Genomic DNA, 19,017 nt, shown 5'->3' with positions numbered 1-19,017 from the left:
TTCCCTAGATTTGGACTCACCTGTTCTGTGAGAGAAAATGGAGGGCAAGGGCCCTGGAGTGACCCCACTGGCTGTTCATCACACTGACAGCTCATGAAGGAGATGGGCATTTGAACAGACCATGTCTAGCTGTCTGAGGTAGTGAGGAGTGAGATGTGACCTTAAGGCCAGGGTTATGGACCCAGTCCAGAGCGAGTCAGATTTGCAGTAGGGTCCAGTAACACCATCATCCCCAAGAGCACAGCTGAAGACCAGACTTGGAAGTAACATCTGGGGCGTGTTTGACTCAAGACACTGGTGGCCTGGGTGCAAGGGAAAGCCTCCTTTGGAATTTGCGTCTGTTCTTTTACCACCTGCAGTGAGGATTTGTTTGCATGTGGCCATGGTTATTTTTATCTGTTCCTGATTTTGTGATCCCTGAGAACTGTGGCTGTATGCAAGGAGAATATATGACAAGTACCATTAAATATAGGTAAAGAGGTAGACAGCTATGGCGAAATCATCACTTACGCACAAGTGACATGGGGACAAAAGCCTCATTGAAAATCAGTAGGACTTGTGCTCCTAAGTCACATAGGCATCTCTGTAGCAATTGAACCTGCGATTGATTGTATTTGCCATTACTTGGGAGCTCATAGGGATGGGGGAAAAGGAGAGGTAATGGGATCAAGTTCACTGCTGGGGAAAATCTGAGTAAGATTCAGGGAAGATTGGGCCATCTTGCAACAGGCAGAAGTGTGAGTATATTGCCCAAAGAGGAACATTTCAATATTCATAAAAGGCTGTAAAGTAGAATTCAAGTGAGAAAAGAGGAGCATGATAAACCCCCATTTTGCAGTTGAGGAGCAAAGCATAGAGATGGTAAGCTTGCCCAAAGTCTCAAAGACAGACTGGCAGAGCAGTGAACTGAACTCTGCCTTCTTAAATCTCAGCTCTTCAAATTAACCTTAATGAAAACAGCAGATCTTCTTTTTGGTGGATACCAAACTAGTCAGCCTACTAGCAGTGGGAACGATGGCATCAATCATGTTTTGATAACTTTATACTTTGGAGCTTTGTTTTGAGGGAGAACGTGTCCTTGCTCTGTGGGCATTGAGTGAAAACACCTCCTGGCCTGTGGTTTGCTTGAAAGGGGGAAGTACAGTCCTGAGTATTGCTCTTGTCCTTCCTAAAGAGCCACAGGTTAATAGAGGGGAAAGCAGAAAAAAGTGGGAGGCTGCAGACCCACTTCAGCCCAGCATTTGTAGCCAGGGGCTCTGCTCAGTGGCCCATGGAGGAAGTTGTTTATTGCGAATTATTTTTCGAAGCTCATGTCCTTGGGTCTGTGAAAGGTGTGCTTTGAAAGCTGCTTGCTGGAAGCATGACTTGATTTCAAAACATGACTGTGGTGGAGTAGCCACAGAAATACAGGTGCTGGAATTAAAACCTGGCGCCAGCAGGTGACCTAGGAAACAATGCAGGGAGGAAAGATCAGACAGGCCATCGATAACCTGTGCTCTTCCACAATGGTTGTTGCACACCCGCTCTTCTCAAAAGCAGTGTTTCTGCTGACTTGCCTGCTTTTGGGACAGGTCAGAGAGCATAAGTCAGATCTTGTGTGGGTATAAAGCAGAGCAGGTCCAGTGATGCTAAATGAGGCTGCACTGATTTATACTGTTTGAGGAGCTGTCACTGACATATTTGTAATACTTGCTTTTAACTAACTGGGAAGATTACTTTTGTCTTCTTTGTGAACTGTGGGGCAGGGAAGACTCGGGAACAAATTAGGAATTCAGTACATGAGGAGAATATAATATAAGCAGCTATTCAGCACTGTTGTTTGTGCTTTGTGTGGATCTGACATAAGATACTTTCTGTTTGTCTTATAGAGCCATTGGTAATAATTTCACAGCTGTATTTTCTTTCAAAGCATCTGTACATTTGTAAAAACGCAATATGCATTTTTTCCTTGATACAGAGGATATACAGACATTGCCCTTTAAAAGCCACTGGGGAATCTCCGTAACTGATATGTACAATACCAGAAGCAGGGGAGTCCGTACCATGGCATCCCAGCAAAGACCTCACAGCTCTCTTTTACCAGGGGTAGAAAATAGGCTTTGAGGAAGCATCTATGACCCATTTCTCGGCTGTGTTTTGGTGTGAGCTGCTGCTTCAGTACATCACTTAATCCTACGTGTGAGTCATTTAGGTCTTAGGCACAGTGTGAGGTTCATGTTACTTAAATCAAGATGTCCACAATGAGATTTATTAGCCCAGGGACCTGAATGTTAAAGATGCGGAGTGCTGGAGTGTTGCTGGAGTGATACTGAACTGGAGTTCAGTAAGCGAGATTTGTTGGTTTACAGCTCCTGCTTCCTTAAACGCTCCTTTGACAGCTTTTTGTCAGTCATCTTATGAGTTTCTCAGGAGGGGAAAAACAGTAGCAATCTGTCTCCTTGAGAAGAGAAGCAGGGAGAGAATTTATACACCGATCTCATTATTTTAATTGTAGCATTTTCAAAATCTTGTAAAACATCAGGAGCAATCAAGGAAGCCGCGAGGAGCCTTGAAGCAGAGCAGGACATTGAGGAAAAGAGGAAGAATATGTCTTTGTACATAATCCAGCCTGAAATCAAGTAGGCTTTTGAAACCCTCCAGGTCTATGACTACTGAGAAAGGAAGATCTCTCTCAGGACTGGGCATTAGGCATTTTAGTTCCAGCACTTCTTGCTTTTGGTCCACTTTGCTTGCCATAGCGCAACTGTAGCCTGGGCTTAAATCCCCCCCCTCCAGATTTAGGAGGAGCTGAGTTCAAGACTGGTGGGCTGAGCCAGAGTGTGCTTATCTTTTCAGCTCCTATGTGCGTGTCCAAGCCACATGACTAGCTGCTGAGAAAAACTAGAGGTGACCTGCAGGGGTAAGCCTGTGGCCTTACAGGGCAGATGTTAACTGATGCAGTAGGTGTGTCCCAAATGCTCCCAGCTCAGGCTTTGGCCCTCAGTTCACAAAATATTCCTGATCCTTTTGATCAAGACCCATCAACATGTGCCTAAGTAATATGCGGATGGGCATAAACTTGACAACATACCTAAAATGAAGCAGAGCCTGATTTGGGAGACAAGAAAAAGAGTGCTTCTTCCCGTATCGAGCTGGGGCTTTCTGCTGGCACATTTGTTTAGCATAACTCCTAAACTGGTGGATCAGATGAAAGCCAATCAATCAAGTGGAAGAGAGGGCCATGCTAAAGCAAGCAGGCTCTCCTGATAATTGCAATGCTGCCAGCATTCCTCCAGTCAGTTAATAGATTTTCCCAGGTCCTCTGTGCCAGGTGAAAGTTTCCTCATTAAGGGGAATTTATTCCATTTCCTTTTATCGTTTATTATTGAAGAAGTGAGTGGATGGAGTTCCAAAGATGCCAGGGTGGAATTTTAAACAAAAAGCAATAACAAATCAACACTGGACACTGAAATGGAGGCAACAAGCAAGGTTTGGGAAAGGCTTGTATGGTTTATAAACTGCAAAATGTGCAGGGGACTAGCTTTCCGAGGAGGTGAACAGCCACTAAATGATTATGGCAGTGTGCAAAAGTCTAATCGTCTGGTTTTGAAGCTCTAAAACTTCTGACTGTCATTTTACAAAGGCGAATGTTAGGAAGAAGGAGCATTATAGGAGTCTGGAATCATGGCCACTTAATCTTCCCTTGTTTCAGACTTGATTATAAACCAGTGAGTTTAATCTTTGGAAGACTTTTTGCTCTGTGTTTGAAAAGTAAGTGATGCTCTAGGGGAAAGTGGGAGGCAGTGATGTAGGACTGGGTCATGTGTTTGGGAATAGCCAGAACTGAGATTTTTTTTCTTCTCTTTTTAGTGCTGGATTTCTGGTGAGCTCTTGGAAGGGTTATTTGCACTCAAGCGTTCAAAGAGCTCAGCCTGATTTTGCTCTTGCTGGCTTTAGTGTCTCCAGCAAGGCTAAAGGGCTGTCTTTGAGCAAAGGCGGTGGGAACAGAATTAGGTCAATGTTGGATCTTAAAAATCATCACCCCTTAACCTCTGCACATCTCAGTTTTGCTATCTGTAAGATAAGCATCACCCTACCTACTGTTTGCATGTTTCTTTATATTCTTTTCATGAATCTTGAGATAGAAATACTAAAAATTACCCTTATTAGTAAATGGAAATTATCCAGGTACAAAGATGTGTGTCCAGTATGTGCACAGAGGCAGCCTGATTTCCGTACCCGTGCTGAGGGTTTGCAGCTCTCTGATCCAGTTCCCTTTAAACGTGGTGGAGAAATTCTGCTGGCTTACTCTGCCTGCCCCTTCTTCTGGTTGTGCCTCCAAATCCCTGGGAGCTGCCTCAGAGGGTTTTGGCAATTTCTCATCTCTTGGCAGATTCTGGTTTCAAGTGCTTGGAAAGCAGCACTGCTGGGTGTTTGACTCTTGCCAAGTTTTTGTGACAACATTAAATGGCAAAACTGTTACATCCCCAGGGCTGGGTTGTCAGTTCTAACCTCTCCTGCCTCGAGGTGAGCTGGGTGCGTTTCCTCCATATTAAGCTGCCTCCATGCCAGTGAGAAATGAGAAAACCCTTCCTGTCTAGGTGCTGCTTGAATAGAGGTTCCCACCGCATCTTTCTTATTAGCCACATTGAAAGCTACATCTCTTATCTTTTCTTTATCATGCATTGGGAGTAACAGAGGAAAAAAATGCACAGTTTCATTTCCCCTTTAGGTGCTCAGCTTTTCTCTTGCACACTGGTTGTCCTGTACAAAACTGGTTACCTTTTTGCATGGATTAATAAGTATCCTAACCTAATTTAAGCTGCTAGCCCAAGGCAAATGAATCATGTCGCCAAGTAATCACTGCTTCTCTTCTACCCACCCTGCTGGGGGGATGACGATGAATGATATTGTTATAATGAGATACAAAAAACTGAACTAAAACAAGCTGAAAATGAAGGCAATTTTCTTTCCCTGTCAGTAATCAAATGACAGCCAGCTATGTGTGCTTCTGAGGCAGAAGGGAGGGAGAGCAAGGAAGCAAACTTCAGTGAAACAGGCTCATTTTCTTGGGGTCATCAGGTCTGCTCACTTGTACTTAGGGAATGCTGAATCTAAGAGAGAAATCTAACGTGGTTGTGTTCTTCCTAACAGCTGGCGACAGCTAGCATCTGTTTTGCCAGAGAATTGGCAGATTTTGCTTGCTGTGTTTCCTCCTGTAAAACACCCATCCATGCCTTCAGTTCTGGCATTCACAGTTCATGCAAGAAGTCCTGCCTCTGAACTGAGATCAGAAGGTAGAAAGGGCTGAGGAGAAGCAGAGGAGTTTTGCAGTGGAGGAGTTAGTGCATGGAAACCGCAGGCTTTAATGTAACTAACTACTGTGGTGCTGCAAAGTGGGTCTTATTTTGGGAAGTCTTTCTGCACCCAGAACTGAATCCAAAACCCAGGAAGCTCAACCTGCTGGATTAGGCAGGACTGTTTCCTTCTGATACTAGCAGAGAGCAGGATCTGCTGGAGTAAGAAGGGTGATGTGGTGGAGGGTTGTGGAGAAGATCAAGGGTGTAGGTAGTACTCCTGCCTGGGGTCTCCTGATGGCAGAGCAGGCTGGTTGTTAGCACCAGGCTGGGACACAGGGCAGAAGATAGCATCTACAGTGAGTGTTTCCTTTCTGCAAATGCTCACTAGCTGTCTGTTATGCTCTTGTAGGCAGGTGGAGCACTTTGTGCTCACATTGCAGGAGAAGGCAAGGTGGCATTCATAGAGGAAAACCCCCTACCCAGGGATGTGAACCCATAAGATTCTCGTCCCCAGTTCTCTCTCAGAACAGGTGGTTTGACACTTCTGTGACTCTCACCTGTTTTACACTAGCCTGACTTCACTGTGGGCAGCGGAGCTGCTCTGTGCCTAAGCCAGAGTGGAAAATCCAATCCAATGACTCTTTCATGCTTCAGCTTCCTGACACGTTCCAATAAAGCGGCCTTACCCCTCTCCTCCCACTCAAATAACATAATGCTATTTATTTAAAAATACCATCAAGCAAAGGACATAATTCAAAAGCTCTGATTTAGGAAAATTGCTTGTTTGTTAATCATTTCCTTTTTCCTGATTCAGAGCTTGCTTGCTCATAAAATATTGATTTATTGGGCAGGCAAGGATGCTCTTGGCAATAAAGATGAAAAGCAGAAGTGCTGATAAAAATACATAGGCTTTTTTATGCTTTTGCAAAAGCTAAGCTTAGAAAAGGTAGCTTAGAAACAGACACAGGCAGAAACTATCAGGGCTATAGGTGGAGTCAAAACAAAGTAGAACAAAGCTAGTGTGGGAGAGAAAAAAGTGACGGGAATAACGGGGGAATGGAGAAGATGAAAAAATCAAAAGCAAAATGGGCAAGAAACTGTTGAGCTGCAGAGATGGCCAGGGAAAGCAACGTATTTGAAATAAACAGCAAAAACTAGGACTCCTAAAAAGCAAAACCAGGAGAACAAGAACATATGGAAGTATTGAGAGACCCTGACTGCAAATATGAAATCAAAAAAGGTGCTGCTGCTTTGCCCTGTCTATCCCCTTCTCCCCTTTTTCATAATGCAAGAAGCAGCACAAATTATATGGAAAATGTATACTTGAGACTGTCAGAAGGAAAAACCTACCTTACGTGTGAGCCTCTGGAGGTCATTTCTACTATGCATCTCTGAAGTCAGATGCTTTTTCAAAAGACTGGCCATTTCTGAAGGTAGACAGAGCATCCTCAGAAGCAGAAAGAAGGGCTTGTTTGGGACAAATTGCAGTGTTTTGAGGCAAGTTGTCCCCCAGCTCGGCAGGGTCGGGGGACAGTTATGCCTCTGAATGGCTCGTCCCAGAGCTTCAAGAATTTCATGCCTTTGTGTGGAATGGGTGACTGCAACGAGAGGCAGGAGATGTGAGTACATATATAATTATTGATCCGGCCCAGTCTGGTGAGGCCTATATTTTAAAAATTAGGCTGGGAGGAGGAATGTAAAGGAGAGATTGAGTTAAAGGGTGGGCATGGAGGTGTGGGGATACTGAATCCAAGAAAAGAATCACTGCAGGTCCTCCGTGGAGGCTGTAATGGTAAATGACCGTACAGTTGTTGTGGATATGGTGACCTTGTACTAGCCTGGTGGAGAATGCTGCCTGGGAGATGATGGACGTCATCATGAGTCACTCATTCCTGTCTCAAAAATGCAAGGAAAGAAAGTGTTTCACTTCCTAGCATCAGTAGTCTCCCTGCAGACTTTACCTTATAGGTGTTTGTGGAGGGCAAAAAAGATCATTTATGTATGAGGATTGCATAGCTTAGCTGGGTCTTCTTCTTTTTCTTGCCTTTACGTGCATGATCCTATAGCAACCCTATGCAGTATGGAAGACACAAGGGCTCATATATCTTCTAAGTATTCATGTAAAACCTCATGTTTTTCTTATTTAACCCCAGTGAAACAGTTCCAGAAGAGACACTGAGGAGAGCCAAACAGATTGGGTTCTCAGACAAACAGATTGGGAAATGCCTGAGGCTGACTGAAGTCCAGTGTCGTCAGCTGAGACTGAGGAAGAATATAGTGCCCTGGGTGAAACAGGTATGTGAGAAACATAGCTGTTCGTGGTAAGGCCTTCCAAGAGTGCAAGGAGCAGGAGACCTCCATGTCCTTAGAAACAGCTGAGGTAAACAAAGTGGAACCCCTGGCTCTGTTAACATCCATGGGAGTTTTGACAGTGGCATTAGAGAACAAATTTCAGCCACGTAGCTGTTACTTCTGCACTGCAGGTATCAATGTAATGACATGAACATCCCCAAAGAGAGACTCAGAATATTCTTGTTCATAGTCTGTGTGGCTGAGGAGGAAAAGCAGCTATCTGGCTTCAGGAAAAGGCTGAGAATGCTGGCCCACCATGGATGTGACCATAAAAAATGTAATATGTCTTTTCTCTTGGTAGTAACTTTTTACAGGGTAATACTTTATTTGAAGTGTCCTAGTATTCATGGCAGTGTCACGAGTGCTTTGCTAGGTGTTCTGCTGCTGCATTTAAGGTATGTTGGTATTAAACTGCCACCTGCTGTTTTTTTGTCCTTAAAGGGGGGGGGGAGGGAACCCCAACCCAAACTACTGAATGTTTCTGAAAGAGCCCATCTGTATCCTCAGGCCCAATTCCAGGTGCCAAATCTCCTTCTGTTCCCCAGCTGCTGTTTTCCTTCTGTGTCCTCACCTGGCCCACAGAAACGTGCCTGGTCTTGCACTGTGTTCTTTCAGCTGCATATGGCACTGCAGTGCTGGATTGATTTGTGCGCCAAGGTACCCTTAATAAGGTCATTCTATTTATGCCTGCATTTGTGGCTTCAAAGCATATGTTTCTTCTTGAGCCATGAAGTACAAGTTGCAGTATTAGCAACAGTAATGAGCAGCAGACACTTACATAGTGCTAATGACGTAAGGTCACATTCTTCATTATTCATAAGGATTTTGACAGCCAGTGGGGATTCCTCAAAATACTTGAAGATTGGACAGATTTTTAAATGGTATAGCATGTAAAAATTCATGTCAGGACTGCTTTAATATTGTTCCCTGTTCAGTATTCTGTATAGAAATGTTTCAGCTGTTCATTCAGGGAACTTCAGCCATTGCTGGTGACCTAGATGGACTAGTTACCATGTATAACATGCAATAAGTAGTTGACACAAATAGTTTGTGAACAGCCCACTAGGCAAATTATTCTTCTGGTCTCTCTGGTGACTAATTACATAAAAAATTGTTGAAAACTACATATAAGGGGTGGTTGAAAATCACTCTTGCTTTGTGTACCATTTAATTATCAAAACACGAGTTACATTGTAACATAAATACATAGTACTTGCACTGCTGGCTGCTACTCGGGATGATCTCAAAGTGATGTGTGCATGTTTTTATTCAGTGTAGGAGTAACATGGTGTCAAGAGTATAGTGTGAAGATCCCAGACAGTGCAGCTAAAGAGGACAGGGGACCTGGAGGAATGGAGACCTGTGTAATTAATGCTGCCAAACTAACTAAAGAATGTGGGCCTTGGCAAGAATGGATGGATGGGGAAAGTTTCTGGGCTGTAAAGGTGTTTTATCAAAGAGATGCAGAGCTAAAACTGCAGCTTAGAAAGAGATGGTAGACTCTCCTGTTGACTGAACTGTAAGGTCTGGGGGGAAGGCCAGGCATATGCTGTGCTGCCAGCATATGACAGTTCAGATCACCTCCTTTTGAGGAAAGACATCATAGGAAAATAATAGGACAGAAATAGGATAAGAAAAGGAAAAAGGGAAAAGAAAAACCCCAAAACACCTGCATGTAAGAAGGATCTTGCACTGGCCAAGTCACAATCCCTCCTCTTCTTCCCCGTACAGATCGACACACTGGCAGCAGAATACCCAGCAGTAACTAATTACCTCTACATCACATACAACGGGCAGGTAGGCACGTTCAGAAACAACAGTCTCATTGCTGTCTAGTTTGATCTCTTTCCCCTATGCGATGTTATTTCTGGAGATCTTGCAGATGTCTCAGTCTCTGTAGCAATTATCTTGGATGGTGTTACATATAATCCTCTTACAGCAGGTCTGGAACTTTCTCTTGCTCAAATACTGATCCAGTGCATTTAATGTTAATGCCCCTATGTTGTTATGATCCTGTCCTATATCACCTGTACTTGCATCCTCTGTGAACAGAACTCATGTTTCACTCATCTCATCCTAGCATTCATTTTTATATGAAACTTAACAGCTCCTTAGGCTGCTCGAATAGCCAAATTGGACGTGCTGCATCTCCTTTGGTTTGGGTGCAGCACCACTAATTCCAGTAGAGTTGCACTTGATTTACACTGCAGTAAATGAGATCAGACTTGAGCCCTGAAGGATCAGACTGTTGGATATGGGCTGAGCACCAGAAAATGTTTATTCTGAAAAGCATGGAGTTAGGTGCTGTGGCGTACAGATCCTAATGACTTTTCTCCCTGCCTTCTCAGGAACACGATGTAAAATTTGATGACTGTGGAGTGATGGTGTTGGGCTGTGGACCGTATCACATAGGTAAATCTTTCTTACAATGCCTCTGTTCTCCTTGCACCCTTGAGCCTTCTTTGGATATTCTTGTGGTTCATTTGTTCCTCTTCTCATATGGTGACAAAACCCTCCAGAGCACAGTGCACAGGACATCAATTCCTAAAACAGGGTTTGCCTTTTACACTTGCTTGGAGACTTCATTTCACGCCCTGGAAAAAACAGGAGAATTTTATTACTTTTCACTTGAAACTGAAGAGCATGTCACTTAGTTGTGATTTCCACAAAGTTTTTTTTAACCTTACTTTTTCACATGTTAAGGCCTTGAGAACCTTATACCTTGTACAGAAGTTTGTTGCTGCAACACCTATCTTATATGTTTACTGCCAGCTCATGACTATGTTGTCATATACTATGCATTTTGCTACTGTAAGTATAGGTGACTATGAAAATATTTTTATATCTTCAGCTACTTTTGTATAAGCAGTTCTCTGTATGCTGTTTTTTCAGCCCACTCCGATGATTATGCAGCATAAGAGTTTCCTTGTGGCTATGAGTATTGGGTAGTCAGACTGCTTAATTCTGTACATGATGACTTTCACTTTTTCTTTTCATGGATCCTTCCAAATAGCTTGCAATTATTGACAAGAAAAAAATTGCTTGTTATTCAGAAATATTTTTGCTCTGCATCTTACAAGTAGCAGTGATGGTTTTTGAAAGCTGAAATTTAAAACTGCATCCATTTGTTTTGCTTGGATGGACAGGTCACGTGCTATGCTCCTGTTGCTGTTTGTAGGATGTGTCTTTTTAAACTCAGTTTCCAGTATGAATGTTGAGATGAGTGAAATCGGGAGGAACACTCCATGATTATGCTTATTTTTTGTGAATGCTTCTGCCAATCAACATGCTATGTAGCATGGTTACAAAAAATGAACATAAAAAGGATGGCAGTGTTGTTTAATAATTTGATCGAATGTATGTGAATACATTTTGCATTGTTCACCTAAAACTCCTAATTGCTTAGATTAGCCATACAGGTCTGATCTTGGTCTTACCTGTTCTGTAGCTCTGATTAAATCAAGACAATCTTTGGAAGAGGTTGCAACTAAATAAAGGCTGCTAAAGGAAACCATTACTTGCACCTCTAAAGGATTTTTTTTTCTGGGTTCAATAGACAAGTTGATTTTTTTTTTCTTTTGTTATCCTTTGAAGGCAAGTAAGCAGCGTGCTTTTCCTCTATGCTTTCAGAACTGTAAACATAATTCAGTGGGATCAAATTAGTGCTCCCTGTGGATTTACATTTACAAAACAGGAACAGGTCAGAAAGGGCCAAATGATTTGGATGGAAGTTAAGCATGTGACGTTACTTTTTTTTTGTTAAACAAGATTCTTATTTCCTTTGTGAAAACTGAGTTTTAGATTTAAAAAAACAACCTTATGAATTTTATTTGAAAATATGTTGAAATATGTTACGGGAAAATCTTGAATATGTTGACATTTTTGCAAAGAAATAAAATTATTTGGGGGAAGTGTGAGGTCATTTCAAAAGTCATGCTATATTCTGCATTTAAAAAGAAAATTATCCAAACTGAAGTGTCTTTTTTTTTTTTGAAGCTTTCTTGTTCTTATTAACTAATTCGCCAAATAGAAACATGATGTGACTTGGTACAGTTGCACACTCTTGAACTTCAGAGCTTGCTTTGATGCACCTTTCATGCACACGTAAATGCCTCTGGCTCACTGAGAGCCTGAGTTGCAGTGTGTGACCTGTGCTCCATGGGGGTATTGCTCAGATATTCAAGGCGATGCTTGCACTTCACTTGCTGCCAGGAGGGTATCTCCTATCTTGAGAGGGCGTTTTGTTTGTGTGAAAGTCAGCCCTGAAAGCAGTATAAATAAGCTATTCCACCAACTGCATGGACCAGCAGAATGCTCTGTAAATTTTAAGGTGTGCATGTAGATTTAACATGATTGAAACCTGAAAGTGAGTTCAAAAACATGCCTCTATTGATGTAGTAATTATCTTCTGAGGAGCAGTGTCTGGTTATGTTACAACAGTCATTACTAGTATTACTAATTATTTGCTGTCTTCCCTTTTCCCACTGTCTGGACATGACCATTACTGGATGTAGCTGGAATATACTTACAAGCGTTCAGCTGTTTTCCCAGGTTGTATCTAAAGCAGTCAGATGAGGACTCCAGATGACCATTGTGTCACAGAGTTGAGGTTTATGTGTATAAGAATAATGGACGTGGAATTACAAAAAGTGAACGAGCATCTGGTGACCTTTCTGAGAAACATCCAGTTTCAGATTTGATTTCCTTCTCTTGTCTCTGGGGTTTTAGCTGGCCTAGGCATGTTTGACAGAAGTAGGGAAATAAATTGTGTGCCTGTCAGTGAGTGACCTGGCACAGCCATTTGTTTGTGACTAGGTGGTGGAGGCAGCAATTAAGCACAGTCTGAATTTCCAGTTTATCTTGTCACACAATTACATATAAAAATAATCATATCAGTGGTTAACCATCATGTAATGACTGTGAACACATCATGATGAGGCCAAGGTTTTCTTGTAGACTGTAAGCATAACCGTTTAATGATGTTTTTTAATCTGCATCATTCTCTGTTTATGGTACCCCTCTTAGATGTTTGAGCATAGAAATTTATGGCACAGTAGCTGTTAGCGCAAGTCTGGACGCCAGTGTTGCCTGAAGCCTGCAGCGTTGCCCAAGTCCCAAGTCCTGCAGCTTGCCCAAGACCAAGCACCAAGTCCTGGTGCTCACCCAAGCACCGAGTGACTCCCTCTGTGCCTCTTTCCTTTAGAGGTGGCCACAGTGCTTACTCAGGGTTCAGGACAATAGGACGTGCTTGCCCCACAGTGTTACCATAGTCACTGTGGCCTTTAAACCAAGATAAAAGGATCACAGAGTGGCTCTAAAAGTGGTGTTCTACCTATTTGCCTTATCTAGAGTCAGCACACAGGAAGGTCAAACCCATTGAGTTGCAATTTTTCTGTTGTTAGGTTAGCCATACTCTGCTCTTCTGGAAGGTAAAAAACACTTCAGTCTTCTGTTTTTTAAACCACATGTGTACAAATGCTTCCTGTTTCCTGGAGTAAACAGCGCTGTCTTATAATAATGGGCACTCGATTTGGTCACCTCTAAGCTTCTGCCTCTTAAGTTTATCTCAAAGTGTGTTGGTTGGGAAGCAGTAGTAGCTGGATGGGCGGCAAGAGCAGACATGAGTGTTTATGAGCGCAGGATGACAGATGTGTTATAGAGGCCTGTCACTCCTGGGCAGCTGAGCCAACTTACCTGTTGTGCTTGGAGGCTCACGTTTGTGGATGATTAGTTTCCATGGGAGGACAATTAGATTTCTTGCTCTGAGCTGACAGGAGGCAATGCTGGGCTTTTTTCTTTTTCTTTTTTAAGTTTGAGTGCTGAGAACGTCTGTGTATGTTTTCTTTGCATCCTTCCTTTCCTTGCCCACTTTTCTGTCTCCTGGCAGGCAGCAGCGTGGAGTTTGATTGGTGTGCTGTCTCAAGCATCCGCACACTGCGTCAAGTTGGCAACAAGACTGTCGTAGTGAATTGCAACCCGGAGACGGTGAGCACAGATTTTGATGAGTGTGACAGACTGTACTTTGAGGAGCTGTCATTGGAAAGGATCCTGGACATCTACCAATATGAGGTAAAGAAAAGCAGAAGCACAATAAAAAGCCGTGAAGCAAACCAAACTTTTCAAAATTCGTGTCACTAGCTTGCTTTGGCAGAGCAGCTGGGGGTGAGGGGGGAGATCTTGCTAGCAAAAGCTGTTTGGTTTGGATCCCGATGTTGCATTTTACACATCGTTGATGTTCCTAGCAGACTGCTCAATAATGAATGCCAAATAAATATTAAATTATTTTGCAAGATGCCATATTGTGCAATATTTACAAGCAGATTTAATTTGCTGCACAGTCATTTATCGCACAAATTGTTCTGCCCTTGCGGCGCTGAGCTTTAGCACTTAAGCATATCCTTGACTTTAAGCACAAGTACTCCCCCTGAAGCAGTAGAACAAAATATGTGCATAACGCTAACATGTGCTCAAGAACTTGCAGTCTTGGCTTTGCAGTACAGTGGCAATGTGGTGGATGTGGTCCAGCATGTAGGCAAGCAGGTCAGGAAAGGGCATTGGAATTGCCATCAAACCAAAACATGTTCCAGCTCCTGATTCTGACATTGCACTTGTCTGCCTGGAGTTTTCAAGTGCTCAGAAGTGCTGATACTAAGAGAAGGAGAAGAATCCCAGACAGATTTAGTAATGGGAGGATATATAATGTAAACAGTTGATCCCAATATGGGAAATGCTGATTTCTAACTGGTTACACACCCATCTTGGATTTGTGGCTGAGGCTTTCAAAGGTGCTTACAGGAACCTCATCTCCCTTGAAATTCAGTGCGAGTTGGCTGTGTAACTTGCTGAAGCAACTTTGCAAAACCCAGGTCATGTTAAATTTACAACTTTTGTTGGCTCTTTTTCCCAGTATATGACAATTTGAGCTCATCTCCTTTGTGAATGGGTGCAAGTTTCTAAAATGGTTTTATAACCTGGCTACATTTTGATCATTCCCAAATTTGGAACCAAGCAAAAGCACATCAGAACTCAAGTCCCAGTCTCTAGGCTCTGTTCTTAAACCATTTTCAAAATACTGTCTAGGACCATTTTTAGACTGCATGTTCATATTTTCCTATTTGTACATGTTGTTTTCCCTGTTCTTTAAATTTTCATAAAAACAGTGACTATTACTGGAAAGCATAGATTTAGGACAGGCCAAAAGACTCTGGTGGCTCTCTGGAGTCTTTAAAGACTGGATTTTGAATGCTTTAGGATTATCCATGAGGCTCAGCTTTATAAGCATTGAACTCTTGTTTACTTAAGCAAAACTGAACTTCTGAACTTCGGGCATGGAGGAAACTGGTGTGACAGTTTGTCAGACAAATAACACTGATGAAACACAGCATCTAATTACTGCAGCATCAAAGAGAAAGTAGAGATAGGTGATGAGGGAGCAACTACTCATTTAAACACATAGTGCTAGTAACTAGCAAGTTGGGTAAGAAAAATACGTGAAAAGAATAATGCATACATACTGAAGATTGCATTATCCTGCTTGTCACAGGAGGGCTTGGTCAGTTTGAAGTCATGATTTTCAGTCCATAGGCTGATCTTGCTTATGATGGGAGGCATTGCAGATCTCAAGGTCTAATAGCAGCATCCTGTGGTACCCGCAGCTGAAGGGGAAGGACACTGTTGGCAATTTCCCCAACTCAGCCAGCCATGCTCATCAGCTGGACTGTGCTCATGCTTCTGAGCCTGTTTTTAGCCTGTCCTGCTTGTGAAGGAAACCAAAAAGTGATTGTGAGAGGAAAGAGGGCAGGGAGGAGGCAGCAGGAGCTGAGGTGGTGGAAATAAAAAGGGGGAGAAGAGGGATGCTGGGAGTCTGCAGAGGGTTATGGTAGTCTGACTTGGGTATGAAAACAACCAATTTGGTGTTTGCTCTGGAGGTGTTAAAGCCATCAGGGTCTGAGCCTAAACATCAAAAGTTAGGGTTGTGCTGTCTAATAAATCCTGAGATGTATAATAAATACTCAGCTGTTTTAGAACACTTTTCTTAAGTAGTGACAAGAGGGAATGGTATAATTATGCCTAATTTGCAAGTAGGGAAACTGAGTCTCTGAGGAGTAGAGAGGCTGCAAAGAGTCATGGAAAAGGACATAGGCAGACCTGGGGACAGACTCCAGACCTCCAGCAGAGCGTAGTCTAAAATATGTTATTTGCTATATGTAATTTTCTTAAAAATGAGTGAGCCAAATGCTAGTATCCTGTTAACAGAATATTTCCTCAGGCAAATGCAGTCGGAAGTCAGTCCCCAAGGAAATGATCAAGTTAAAAGTTCAGGATCTGATTCTGAGATCCCTCACCAATCCTGCAGATAACCATCTCCCCCAACTTCATATACAAAGCATGAATATTGCCGTGATTTCAGACTGATCTTTTAAACTCTCTGGCTCGTTAGCCTCCTCTAGTGTTCCAGTGTACAATGAACAGTGGCAAATACTCTGAGAAGTCCTGGATCATTGGCAAACTGTAGGTAAAACCATCAGCAAACAATGGACACAACGCTTTGCCCTCAGTAGAGATGATACATCAACTCCCTAAACATTGTTAGGATTAGCAGCAAACCTTGGGCAACTATTAAGGTCAAATAAATAGGTGCACTGACTTTTCCTAGTTTTTCTGATTAGGCAAATTAGGCTACATTGAGGACCGAGGTTACCAACAAGACTGAGGGGGCTGGAACCTGCCTTCCAAGAGCTGCTCACAGCTTCACATGGTCCTATCCTAGAGACATACTCAGCTGTCCCTTCTCTTTCTCGCCGTTGTGTCCCCTTTTACCTCTCCCTCTCCAGTCAACATTCACAGCTGCTCTGACTCACCAGACACTGAGCTCTGCACAACAGAGCCGTGCTTTGGAGGCAAGTTTAATTTACTGTGAATCTGCAAAGTTAGGTGGTAGTCTATGAGGACAATAATTAAAAAAAAAAAAAAAATTCCTTCCCTCAGATTTATTGGCTTTTTGTTTCCGAGAAGATGTTCCCTTTTTATTTTAATATCTATCTGCTTGAGGGCCTCTTCTGATTCTTTTTCAGTTTCTAGGATCATTCTGAAACAATTCATAAAACTAAAGGAGGCTCTTAGGTACAATTTTAATGGTCTAATTTGTTTTCAAACTCAGGGAAAAAGAAAACCCAACTTTATTACTAATGACATAAAAGCAAGGTAGTAATAAAAAGAGTGATTTTTGTTATAAAGGGAAAATAATTCCCTCTAGGCTTCTTTCACTAGATTATGTATAGCGTATATTTTAAAGATATCTAATGGCAAGGATGTTATTCATTTTCTTTATAATTAAAATATGGCTGATGACAAAGGGATATGCAGTGGAGTCCACTTCTGTCTGCCCACATTTCTCAGTGGAGCAGTCCTGTTCCCTAGTGGGGCGGTGGACTGCTCTTCGGGAAAGAGCACGATTTGGGAAATAACAGCAGAATTTTAAAGGAAAAAGTAAGCAGCTGGGTCTCAATTTATGGTTCTTTTTGAGTAAAAATGGGTATAGGATTCTTTGATATCTGCTTGAATAAGCCACCTCCTCTGTCTCCTTGGGGCTGGAGTCCCTAACGCCATCCCAGCTTTGATGTAGGCAGTATTTGGATTTTAGAGGCTCAGAGACTAGAATTGTTTTAAAGGAAGAAATAAACAGCAGCTGAAGAGAAGCTGTTAGACGGGACATTCACATTTCAAATATGTTGAGGATAGATTAAGATGTTGGTTGATGTTGGCAGCCAAGCTTGGTTGACTTGTTATCAAACAGGAACCATTCCAAGCCGCAAGAAGGGGCTTGCTTTATTCACTGTCTGGTTCTTGTCCATGTGGGATGATAAGGGGTCCGGGGACTAGAGATAAGTACTGTATTTTGGATGGGTCTGGAGGCACTAAGGAACAGATTTTTCTACTGAGTTGGAGGTGGCAAGCTCCGATGTCATAAGACAACCCCATGTGGGCACAAAACAGTCTCTGTCCTTGCTCCACCCTCTACTAACAAGGCATTTTTCACTCCCTGTCCTAAGCTCTTTCTGATAGTTGCTGTTGGCCAGCAGCAGCATGTCATCCCATAAGTGACTGCATGGTGAAAAGGAAAAAAAAATATTTCCAGCACTGTATATTAGCAGCAAATAATAATCTTGTAGACCTTGGGATAGTAAGTGCTGCTTAAATGCCAGACATTTTTAGTCGCTTTTTATTATTGTAGGAAATTAACAACATTAAAGTTGAGCAGGGTTTGTACTGACATTTATCATCTGTTTTTTCTTAGTCACTTCTAGTCCATCCTGCTCTCAGCTTACAGATCTGCCACTCTAAATCCCTTTAAAACCCTCATTAAGAAGTTCCTCTTCCAGGAAGGCCAGTGGGTCTAACCTTCTTCAGGAAAAACACACTTGTTAATCAAAAGAACATTGATAATCTAAAAGATAGAGTCAAACCATGGATCGCTTGATTTATGTTTCTTGTTTGTTAGAGGTGGGTAAAACATGTGTAAAACACATTTGGTTCAAAAGAGCCCTTCACTACAGCTGTACTGTGGGCCTGATTCTCCTTTGGGCAAAGTTTCACCAGCTTTAATTTGGAAGTAAAGTGCCCATTATTTAATTACCCTCAATTATTACACAATCTAAACATAATTCATATCCTTGTGATTGTTGCAGGTACTCTAAGGCCTTTTTTTTACTATTGAAAATTTTCACAGCAGACTAGATTGTACTTGAAAGCATTAGGGGTTCTATGTAAAAAAAAATGCCCATATTTGCACCTGAGAAGGTTGTGTGTTTGCAAGTGAGCTCACCTGTATCTTGTTATTTGCCATTTATTATTTCCTCACTAAAAATGTTGCGGTCGCCCAGTGATGAACATGAAATGTGCTGTTGTGGCTGGAGGATGCTGTGCCACCTGTCCTGCCTCATCCACTTCTGGAATTGAAGCACTTGCAAATAACCTGCTTAGAAATGAGCATATATGACAGTTTGGCTGAAATACTTGTTACTATCAAATGTGCTACCAGAAATGAGGAGCTAGTCAGGAACAATGAGGATGAATTAAGATAAAGGGCTAAGTGTACCCAGAGTAATTCACCACCACAGGCTGTCTGATGGATTGGGCTCTGTTGAACTAGACTCTGCTTTGCTTTGTACATGCCAGCAAGGGGTCAGCAGTGAGCACTCCTTAAAGGCTGGCATCTGGGGCTAGGAAAGGATGTTTGCTTAGCAAATAACAACAACAACAAAATTCCAGTAGTTTCCCATTATCTCTCTGCTGGGCGTTACTGCCTTGCAAATCTGTAGTAAAAAAGAGTTTGCGTGAATGTCTGTTCCTCTGGAAGCCTCTGACGGTGAGTGTGGGAGAGGCT

At 42.4% G+C, this 19,017-nt stretch overlaps 1 protein-coding gene across 1 annotated transcript in view; it reads left to right on the top strand.

The window, feature by feature from the left end:
* Positions 1-19,017, top strand: part of CPS1 (carbamoyl-phosphate synthase 1, mitochondrial) — a 99,202-nt gene that overhangs the window by 52,391 nt on the left and 27,794 nt on the right. Inside the window, exons 22-25 of the mRNA XM_009329645.1 lie at positions 7,433-7,574; positions 9,363-9,428; positions 9,980-10,043; positions 13,519-13,700. Of these exons, the coding sequence (XP_009327920.1) occupies positions 7,433-7,574; positions 9,363-9,428; positions 9,980-10,043; positions 13,519-13,700 (454 nt within the window). The remainder of the gene's footprint in view (positions 1-7,432; positions 7,575-9,362; positions 9,429-9,979; positions 10,044-13,518; positions 13,701-19,017) is intronic.

The sequence above is a fragment of the Pygoscelis adeliae genome, unplaced genomic scaffold, assembly GCF_000699105.1.
Source record: "Pygoscelis adeliae isolate BGI_AS28 unplaced genomic scaffold, ASM69910v1 Scaffold7, whole genome shotgun sequence".
Classification (NCBI taxonomy): Eukaryota; Metazoa; Chordata; class Aves; order Sphenisciformes; family Spheniscidae; genus Pygoscelis; species Pygoscelis adeliae.
The sequence above is the reverse complement of the archived record's forward strand: the minus strand, read 5'-3'. Positions and strand labels throughout refer to the sequence as shown.